This window comes from Suricata suricatta, chromosome 8, assembly GCF_006229205.1.
Source record: "Suricata suricatta isolate VVHF042 chromosome 8, meerkat_22Aug2017_6uvM2_HiC, whole genome shotgun sequence".
NCBI classification, from domain to species: domain Eukaryota; kingdom Metazoa; phylum Chordata; class Mammalia; order Carnivora; family Herpestidae; genus Suricata; species Suricata suricatta.
Window position 1 is genome coordinate 133,164,171 of NC_043707.1, and position 10,018 is coordinate 133,174,188.

General features: G+C 58.3%; 1 protein-coding gene across 8 annotated transcripts; it reads right to left on the minus strand.

Annotated features, from left to right (window-relative positions):
* Positions 1-514: 514 nt before the first annotated feature.
* Positions 515-9,213, minus strand: MIIP (migration and invasion inhibitory protein). 8 transcript variants are annotated; one of them, XM_029949246.1, is made up of 10 exons: positions 9,025-9,212; positions 7,481-7,672; positions 6,910-7,224; positions 6,420-6,504; positions 3,310-3,418; positions 3,176-3,228; positions 2,406-2,535; positions 2,136-2,232; positions 1,082-1,228; positions 515-802 (listed from the first exon to the last, which is right to left on the minus strand). In XM_029949246.1, the coding sequence occupies exons 2-10, from the start codon at positions 7,607-7,609 to the stop codon at positions 725-727; spliced, it is 1,143 nt and encodes a 380-aa protein (XP_029805106.1). In that variant the 5' UTR covers positions 7,610-7,672; positions 9,025-9,212; the 3' UTR covers positions 515-724. The 8 variants fall into 8 exon arrangements, with proteins under 8 accessions (XP_029805106.1, XP_029805107.1, XP_029805111.1 ...); XM_029949247.1 differs by having other exon boundaries at positions 7,481-7,670; positions 9,015-9,212; XM_029949251.1 differs by having other exon boundaries at positions 1,094-1,228; positions 9,025-9,211.
* Positions 9,214-10,018: the final 805 nt, after the last annotated feature.

The following is a 10,018-nucleotide window of genomic DNA, read 5'->3' on the forward strand; positions in this document are numbered from 1 at the left end:
AATTTCGTATCGTCCAACCAATAGGGGAGCAGACACACACTGGCTGTTAATTCAGGAACAGGGTCTGCACTCTCTGCCAACCGTGCCTCCAACTCCCTGCCTGGCTCTTGGCTACCTCATCGGTGCCTGTGGTGGCTCTGGGTCCCCCCGCCCTGCCCCCAGGGCTGGGCTGGGCTGGGGAGGGTGGCGGAGGAGCACTGGCCCAGGGACTTCAAGAGAGGTCCTCTGCCAATGGACCCCAGCGTCAGAGACCAAGAAGGGGAGAGCTGGCTCACTGTCCACAGCTTCCGCCTCAGCCACAAGAGACCAGAGCGCCTTCCTCCCACCTGGGAGCAATCCACCCAGAGCTGGAGGCTGCACCAGGAACCAAACTCAGGGCACCGGATCCACTCGGCCCGATGCGGGTTGTCAGATGTGTCTCTGCCCAGGCGAGGGAACCAGGCTGCCGCCATGGCCGCTCCTGGGCACGGAGGGCATCTGTGGGACAGACCCAGCACGCATGGGAATCCAGGGCTGCAGAGAACACTGAGCTTTATTTACAAACATGCTCCCCAACCCTGGAGTCCCCACCTCTGTCTCCAGGAAGGAGAAAGGCCCAGGCCCGTCCCACCTGCCCAGCCCCGGAGGGTGGGGCCTGCGTTCACCTCCAGCTGAAGCCAGTGCCCTGCCGGAGAGGGGTTAGAGGGCATGACGGGGGCTCTGTGCTCCTCCAGCTGGCCAGTCTTCAGGGCTTCAGCCGGGGGGCGCGGGGCTGGAGTTCCGACCAGAATGGGGTGGAGGATGGGACTCGTGTTGGCTGGGCCTGGATGGTGAATGGGGGAGGGGGTGGGGGGCGGTCAGAGGGGACCACTCTGGAAGTCACCCCCAGTTCCCACATCCTCCTTCCTGGGCAGGGTGGGGTAGCTGGCAAGGAGCAGGAGAGCCTGGAAGGGGGCTATGGGCCTGGGGGATGGGCCCCTGCAGAGAGATGCTTCCAGACTGCACTCTCCGCCCCAATCTACCCCCTCCTCACCGCCCCCCCGCACCCAGGGACTCTGCAGACCCCAGGCCTACTCCGAGGTGTCTGGCCCTCTTAGGGTACCCTGGACCATACTGGGTGGGAAGGGCTGGCGGCTGACAGCTTCCGGTACTGGGGCTCGGAGGCGACATAAGACCAGAGGTCCAGGCTCTTGGGGGCTGAGCTTTTCTCAGGCTTCGGAGGGAGAATGTCCCAGCCCATCAGGCAGTGCTGTGGAGAGCAAGGGGTTAAGGCACCTGGCCTGTGGCACGGCTCCCCTCTGACGGGGCGCACCCAGGGAGGGGGCTGTGCCCCTCCCCCTGGACTGCCTGCATCCCCCAGATGGGGCCCTGAACAGAGTCCTCTGCAGGCTGAGAATCCCGCAGGGCAGGGGCCCGCGTCTACCTTACCTCCAGGCCAGAGGGGAGGAGGGAAGGCCGTATGGACAGAGCACTTCCTGTTGTGCGGGCCCTGCCCCACGCCCCTGGCAGGGACTGATTCACTGAACCACCCCCGCTCCACGCCCCCCAACCCTCGCACCCCCAGGACCATATGCTGCACTCACTTTACAGACTAACTTCCCTCAGCAGCCTTTCTCTCCCCCGCAATCCCCGCTCCCCCAGCCTCAACTGGAGACCCCCACCCTTGCCCGGGAGACACAAAGAACATTTCTATGAGAGGCACCATGGGAACATTAAGTAAGGACCTGGGTTCCAATCCCAGCTTTCCACCTGCTGACCCGAGGCCCGTGCCCTCCCTCAGCCTTGCCTCCTCATCTGTACAGTGGAACAGTAACAGGCCCGCAAGCCTGGCTGCTAGGCGGGCTCCATGCGGTCATCCTCCTGAGGACTACACACACAGCACGTGAGAGCTCCATAACGGGACCCGTGTGCGTCACCCCAGCACGTGGGCACCACTCGTCCTGGAAGCCACGTCATGGGTGGCGAACAGGGAACGAGCAGAATACAAGTGATAGAAGTGGCCCAGCTTGAACTCTAAGGACCTGGGCGCCTGCCCTCCTTGTGCCCAGCCTTGCTGTGTGGCCCTGGGACAGTCTGTGGCCTCTCTGGGCCTCAGGATCCACCTAGGGACCTGGGCCCTGCGCCCAGCTCCACCCAGGCCCCACTCGGCGGCTCACCCGGGGCAGGGCCAGCGTGTCCGAGGCATCGAAGCTCTTCCGCCGGTGGATGCGGTGCCGGTGCGGCGGGTCCAGGACAGACATGGGGACGCTCACCCTGGGCGCCGGGGTGGTGGACAGAGAAGGCGTTGCTTGGGTGCCTCCGGGCAGCTATGGGGCCACAGCCCCGGACCCAGCCTCCCCTCCCATAAGGCTGGTGGGCCTCAGGCTCGGCTCCTCTCCGTGGTTGCTGCCGCCCCTCCAGGTGTCCTCCCTGCTCTGGCCACTCACCTGACCTGCGCGGGCTCTGCCAGGGTCTCGGGGCCCCGCTGGTCCCGAGGGGTCCTGCACAGGCGGCAGGGGGTGCCAGGGTCCGAAGGCACCAGGAACAGGCGCCGGTTGACACGGTAACAGTACACGCCTGAAGGGCCGTGAGAAGTGGCAGCTCCATTCAGCCGGGGGCCAGATCCCCAGACCCCTTGCCACCCCAACCACACAGGCCCCCGCTGGGCCCTGCTCCTGGCAGCCATGCACGTGCTCACGTGACCAGAGGCCACACCCTCGCACACGCACGTACACTGGTACCTTCACACCCATCAATGTGAAGTGTGCAAACACAAAGCACGGCTCTCTACGGTCACATTCACGGGTGCACGTGCCTAAACTGGCAATCACACACAGTGTGCGCACACACTCACACGTAAGCCCTTTGTTACGCACCATGTGCTGCAGACACAAACCTGAAGCAAAGACTCAGGGCTCATGTGACTGAGGCGGCACCTCCTCCCCCACCCACTAGAGTGCAGAGTGGAGGAAGTGGGGGACACACAGGAAAGGAGGCAGCTGGCGAGAGGCGAGGTGACAACTGGCCGGCCCTGATCTCTGCAAGTCCAGGCCTCAGCGCACCCCCACCCCACCCCCCCGCCCCTACCCAGGGCTTGCTCCACCCTGTCTGGACTCCAGCCCTCCCTCCCCGAGTCCCCGCCACCCCAGCTGCCTCCCTAGGTCCCCTCGAGACATGGGCCAGGCTGCTGAGCATTTACACGAGCATTTACACTCACATTCGTGGTCTCGCTCCTCCCTGCTGCTCTCCGGGACGCCTAGGAACTGGGGTCTGTGAAGTGAGAGGGGTGAGCGGGCCAGGCGACAGGGTCCCCGAGCCGCCCTGCCCACCCCCTCGGCCAGCCCTGCTCACTCGGGGTCACTGTGAACACACTCCTCCTTGTTGGCTTCCCGGAAATCCTGCAGCTTCGAGAAGAAGGCCTCGGGCTTGCTGGTGACGGGCGAGGCGTTGTCCAGAGACCCTGGAGTGGCCAAAGCACCGGGGAGCTGCTGCGTGGCCACTGGCCGAGGCTCGGGGTGTGCTCGGCACGGCACTCTAGCCTACTGCTTTGCCCCCCACTCTGCCTCCTGGAGGGGGCCCTCCGCTCACCGCAACTGCTGGCTTTGTCTGTGTGCGTATCTACCCTGACACCATGCGACCATCCATGCAAAATCCATTCACGGAGCCCCTCCTAGGGGACGGACACGGGGATTTTCTTCCTTTTTTTAAAAAATTTTTAATGGTTTTATTTATTTTTGAGAGAGAGAGAGAGAGAGAGAGCGAAAGAGCAGAAAAGGGTCAGACAGAGGGGGACACAGAATCCGAAGACAGGCTCCAGGCTCAGAGCTAGCTGTCAGCACAGAGCCTGACACAGGGCTCGAACCCACGAACCGTGAGATCATGACCTGAGCCGAAGTCGGATGCTTAATCGACTGAGCCACCCAGGCGCCCTATATACTGAGTTTTTTCCAAGTTTTATTTATTTTGAGAGAGAGAGCGAGCAAGCGAGTGAGTGTGCAGGAGGTGCAGAGGGAGAGGGAGAGAATGCCAAGCAGGATCCGCACTGTCAGTGCACAGCCCAATGTGGGGCTCGAACTCACGAGCGGTGAGATCATCACCTGAGCTGAAACCAAGAGTTGGATACTTAGAAGACTGAGCCACCCAGGCGCCCCACGCCCTCATGAGCCTTATAAATGTGGTGGCAACAAACTAGTCACCAAAGAAACCCGTGACACAACACTGAATAGTGACACCTGCCAGGAAGTTATTGAAGAGCAGCGTCAGACCAGTGCTGGCCACGCAGAGCGCCCAGGGGACAGACGGTGTCGGCAGAGGGCCAGGGGCCGAAAACCCAACCAAGAAAAAGCGAGGGAGGGAAACTGGAGACGGTGAGCCTAGGACAGCCTTTCCGAAGAGTTCTGTTATACAGAAAAGCAGAGAGAACGGGCAGTAACCAGAAGTGAACATAAGATAGAGACACATTTCATCAGGACAGAAAATGGCACACGGCAGCTTTACCCACGAGCAGAGGGAAGACTTCACTAAGTGACTCAGCTCCGGTGGCTCAGCCCTGTCATCCATCAACGGGGTCAGCAGTGGCACCCACCTGATGGGGTCACTGTGAAAAGCAGAGGAGAGAACAGGAGTAAAGGGAAGAACACGTGTAACGGGCACCAGGTGAAATCACTACTCGTCACTCTTCTGGGCTGGTTCCTATGCCGCTGGGACAGAGCGAGGACAGAGTCCCAGAAAGCAAATCCCCTGGGAGTCCGGGGCGGGGGGGGGGGGGGGGGGGGGGGGGGGGGGGGGGCAGAGCCGCAGGGACGTCCCCCTCGGAAAGGAGAGCGAGCACAGGACAAGGCAGGCAGGAGGCAGGCGGCCCCATGTTCCAGAAACGGGAAGCAAGGCAGTGAGCTGACAGGCTGGGAAATTCTCCGGATGGGGCCTGAGTCCCCGCCACCCCTGGGTCCCAGCGACCCCATGGAGCACCTGCCTTCAGGAAGTAACTCAACCTCTCTGTACCTCAGTTTCCTCCTTTGCGAAATGAGGATGCAAACAGCACCCACCTCTTAAGGCCCTTCACTCTGTCATTCAACAAGTGTTGTCTGAGGGCCTGGCATGTGCCCCCCACCTTTCCCGGCTCAGGCTTGGGAAGTACTGCAAGAGGCCGGCCACGGCCCAGCTCAGATGAAGCCTGCGTTCTAGATCAGAAACGAGGAGGGTCCCCTGCGCGGCTCAGTCGGTTGAGCATCTGACTTCAGCTCAGGTCATGATCTTGCAGTCTGTGGGTTGGAGCCCTGCATCGGGCTCTATGCTGACAGCTTGGAGCCTGGAGCTGCTTCGGATTCTGTGTCTTTCTTTCTCTCTCCCTCTCTCTCTCTGCCCCTCCCTGCTCGTGCTCTGTCTCTCTTGCTCTCAAAAATAAATAAAACATAAAAAAAAAAAGAAACAAGGAAACAAGGGGGGCCTTGCTGGCTCCGTCGGAAGAGCATGATCTCGGGGTTGTGAGTTCAAGCCCCACATGGGGTGTAAAGATTACTTAAATAAATCAAAACTTCAAGAAAGAAAAAGAAAGAAGGAAAGACACAAGACGATTCCTGAGAACGAAATGATATGAAGAACATACAAATGACTAATGCCACAGGCAATGACGCAGGGGCCAGTGGCCTGTGACACTGTGCTCACAAGAAGGCCAAACCTTTAAGCTGGGCCCTCAGTGATGAAAAGGAACCGCAGGGTGTGAACCTGGGGAAGCGCATGCCAGGTAGGGAAGGAAGACAGCAAGCACAAAGGCCCTGAGGCAGCTGTGACTCTGGCAGATTCAAGGACCACCCAGGAGACAGTGAGGCTGGAGCAAAGAGCCAGAAGGTGGACAGGCAAAGGTCATGTCAACAGAGCTGACTGAGGCTAGGGCATACCTCCTAAGTCTAAATCAGGATTTGGGATTTTATTCTAACGGCAAAGTATTCTGATCCCCATGTTTAAAAAATTCATTCTGGGGGCCCCCGGGGTGGCTCAGTCAGTTAAGCATCCGGCTTCAGCTCAGGTCATGATCTCACAGTTTGTGGGTTCGAGCCCCGCGTCGGGCTCTGTGCTGACGGCTAGCTCAGAGCCTGGAGCCTGCTTCAGATTCTGTGCCTTCCTCTTTCTCTGATCCTCCCCTGCTCACGCTGTCTCTCTCCGTCTCTCAAAAATAAATTAAAAACATTAAAAAAAAAGAAAAAAGAAAAAAGAAAAAATTCATTCTGACTGCCATGTCACAAATGGACAGTGACGGGGTGGACAAAGCCAAAGGGAGAGCAGCTGGGCCAGAGTTTGCTGGGGGTGGGGTTGTAGGGGGATGGGCAGGAAAATGTAAAGAGCGCTGTGCATACGGAGTGTTGCAGGGGCCTCGCACCAATAAATACTAAAGAATATGGCGGCTCTCGCTCACCCATTCAGCCCCAAGAGGTGCTCAGGGAGGTACGTGCAAGGGGTCATACCTGCAATCCAATCGTAGCCCAAGTATGGCCTGAAGCGCCAGCTCCCATCAGGCATCGGAAACTCCTCACTGAAGGTCACTCTTGGCTGAGGAGGGAGACAAAGAGGGGCAAAGAGTAGGCCTGCAGGCCCAGCCGGAAGGAAGTCCCGCCTTGGGGGAAGGAAATGAGCCGTGTCTTAACTGACACCCTGACACGGCCTTGGGGCTCAGCCAAGGACCTGGGAGCTGGAAGACAAGAACTGGCCCCCAAGTTCCCTCTGAGCCTTGATCTTCCCATCTGTATAATGGGCCCATCACCTTCATCCCAAAGTGCTGAGAAACTAACCACCACCACTTTTTAAGCAGTTAGGGTGAGCCGGACATGACTCTGGCATCTTCTGGAAGCTTCTCACCATATAAGGGACTCTGCCCATTTGTCAAGACAGTTTGACAGAGTGCCTTTGTCAGACTGGGAAACAGATGTTCAAGGAAGTTCTAGTCTCCCATGTTACCTTGGACACCCTGCTTTGTTGATCCAGGATGGACCTCTGGGCCTGGGTCTCCTGAGGCCCTGGACTGTCCAGCTCTCCTGAAAGCTCTGAGTCATCTGGATCTGAGACGGCCAGTAAGGGTGCCGAGCAGGGCCGGGGTCGGTACGTGGCAGGTGGGAGAGACGTCCCACCAGAGCTGGCCCCGCCAGGCCAGGACATATCACGGGGGTCACCCTGGTGGGTATCCTCAAGTCTGGAGGCTCTCAGGGCCATCGAGGAGGACTCCTGGGATGATGGCGTCTGGGAGTCGCAGCTGCTGCTGGAGTCCCGTGTTGACTGGAACAGAGAGGCCAGGTCTCTGGGGAACGGCCCAGTGACACACCCGGCTGGCCTGCACTGGGCCCGAAGGCCTGGGTCCTCACTCCTGCTCCAGCCTCTGCATGTCCCGGCCAGGCCCTTCCTCACCGGGTTTCAGTTTTCCCTTCATCACTAAACTGGGGACACTGCACTGGAGGTCTGGGTTCCGGCCTGCTCAGGGAACCCCCTTCACCCACTCCCACCCCCACAGGGAGCCCTCAAAGTGGGTGCTCACCCCGGAGGCTGCCTTGGCCACCGACCGCCGCACAGCATCTTGCCCGACCCACAGCTGCCTCAGGAGCACCAGGTTGAGCTGCCGGAGCTGCACCCAGTCCTTGGTCTCCAGCATCCCAGGCGTTAGCATGCGGCTTCCTCCGGGGCCGCGGAGCACCCTCCGGGCCGGGAACTGGGCCCAGCTGCTCTACCTGCAGCCAAGACGGCATGACACCGGGCTGAGGAGGCTGCCCGCAGAGCCAGAGGCCTGTGTTCGAATCCCTGCTCTGGAACGCCTTCACTGTGCAGCCTCAAGCAAGCGATTTCATCTCTCTGTGCCTCAGTTTCCTCATCTACCAAACAGAGATGCTCTAACTCTTGAGATTACTGCAGGGATTTTTTTTTTAAGGTTTACTTAGTTTTTGAGAGAGAGAGAGAGCAGGGGAGGGGCAGAGAGAGGGAGAGAATCCCAGGCAGGCTCCACACCATCAGCATGGGGGACCGAAGTGGGGATCGAACCCACAAACTGAGATTATGACCTGAGTTGAAATCAAGAGTCAGCCACTAAACCAATTAAGCTGAGCTACCCAAGTGCCCTATTTTAATTTTTTTTTTAAGTTCATTTCTTTTTGAGACTGTGCGGTACTGTAGGGATTAAATGAGATAATGTATATTAAAGCTTAGTATGGCACCTAGCACACAGTGATCATCCCATAAATGTCTATTATTTGTTAACATGACCAGTGTGTTCACTTACATGCCGAAAGAGAACACTCCCCCTCTAACAATACAATTAGGATGTGTCTTCCCTTTCTTTTTACAAATGAAGAAACCAAAGTTCAGAAAAGTGAACCAACTTGCCCCATGTCACACGTAAGTGACAAAGCCAGGATTTAACCCCAAATCTGGCTACAGTGTCCATGCTCACTCCAGCCTCCGTCTTGGGCAGAGAGGTGCTTGGGAAGCCTTCTCCTCTCCTCACTCTTTACCCCTCCAGGGAGCCAGCTCAGGGACACGGAGATGTTCTGGAAGGGATTTCTGCAGGCTGGGGGGGGGGGGGGTGCTGCCTAATCCTCTCAGGGTCCCAGGCCCAGGCTCCACCCAGAAACTCGGTGTCCCTCGACGTGCTCCATCCCGATTTTAACAATGGGTCGGGCCAGACCCTACTCACAGAAACCTGGCCTGGCCCCCAACCCTCCCTCCCACCTACATGCCTGGACCAACCTCACCAGGAACTCCTTTCTCTGGGCCCTGCTGCAGGGGTGACGCCGAAAGAAAGCAGACTACACCGGCCACTCCCCCCGACCCCTCAACGAGTCCCGAGGACAGACGATCCTGGCTTCGGCCGCGCTCTGGGGAGCTAACAGCGGCGCAAACGCAGCGTCGCAACGGGAAGGCGACGTTCACAACACAAACATGGGCAGTAAACCCGCCAGAGTCTCCCGGGAAAGGGAGTCTCACCCTCTTCCTTCCCATTGCGGTCCCCGGATCCTCCGTGGGGGCGCACGCGGGGCTCCCCGCCGAGTCCTTCCTCCCCCCGCAGCTTCCGCCCTCACCTCCTGGAAACCTGGAAACCTGGAAACCTGGAAACCTGCAAACCCGCCGCAGCTTTCGCAGCCCGGAATTCCGCCCTGCTCGCCCCACGCTTCGCCGGCTGGGGGGCGGGGCCAGATCCGGCCATCCTGATTGGTCAGGTTGCAGGCGGAGTCGGACGCTCCTGCAAACGTTACTCGGCCTTCAGAAGCGGCAGTTTCAACATTGGGGCGGGACTAACAGAGGGACTCAACAGCTTATTGATCAACTGCCGAGGTCGCGTACTGGACATCGACCAACGGAATGGGGCGGGCTCCCGGAGGGCGAGCTCTGATTGGTCAGAAGGGGACGGCCAGACACGTAGCCTTTGGCTGCGGCAGTTTCGGAGTTTCGTACCTGGCGCTGCTCCCACGGAGCGGAATTCTGCGGAGGGGTGCTGGCGGAGCTGGGCTAGGTAGCGGCTGGAAACCCATTCTTCCATATTTTCTTTCCGGCATTTATCGTGCCTACTTTGTGCCAAGAGGCACTGTACTAGGCAGTGGGAGGCAGAGAAGGATGAGGAGGGGTCCCTTCCTGGAGGAAAGGGAGAGGCAATGGGTAAAGCACAAACAGATACCTATAATGTATGCGGAGTGCTATGTTCCAGGTGTTTGCCATAGGCCAGTGCATATCAGCCCCATTTCACAGAGAAAAAAAAAATGAGGCCATAAGAGATGAAGTGACTTGCTCAGAACATTTTCAAACCAATCAGTGTAATTCAGCAAATTAACGGAAAGAAAGGAAGAAAGGATAAGAGAGAGGAAGGAAAAAAGGAAAAGAGAAAGGGAGAGAGAGGAGTCATTTTGGAGTGATGGACATGTTCTAAATTGGATTGTGGTGAAGGCCGCACAGCTTTGTAAACTTGCTTAAATGATTAGATTTTTAGGGTATGTAAATGACACCTCAGTAAAGCTGGGTTGGTTTTTGTTTTGTTTTGTTTTATTTATTTTTGATTCAGAGAGAGACAGAGCATGAGAGGGGGAGGGGC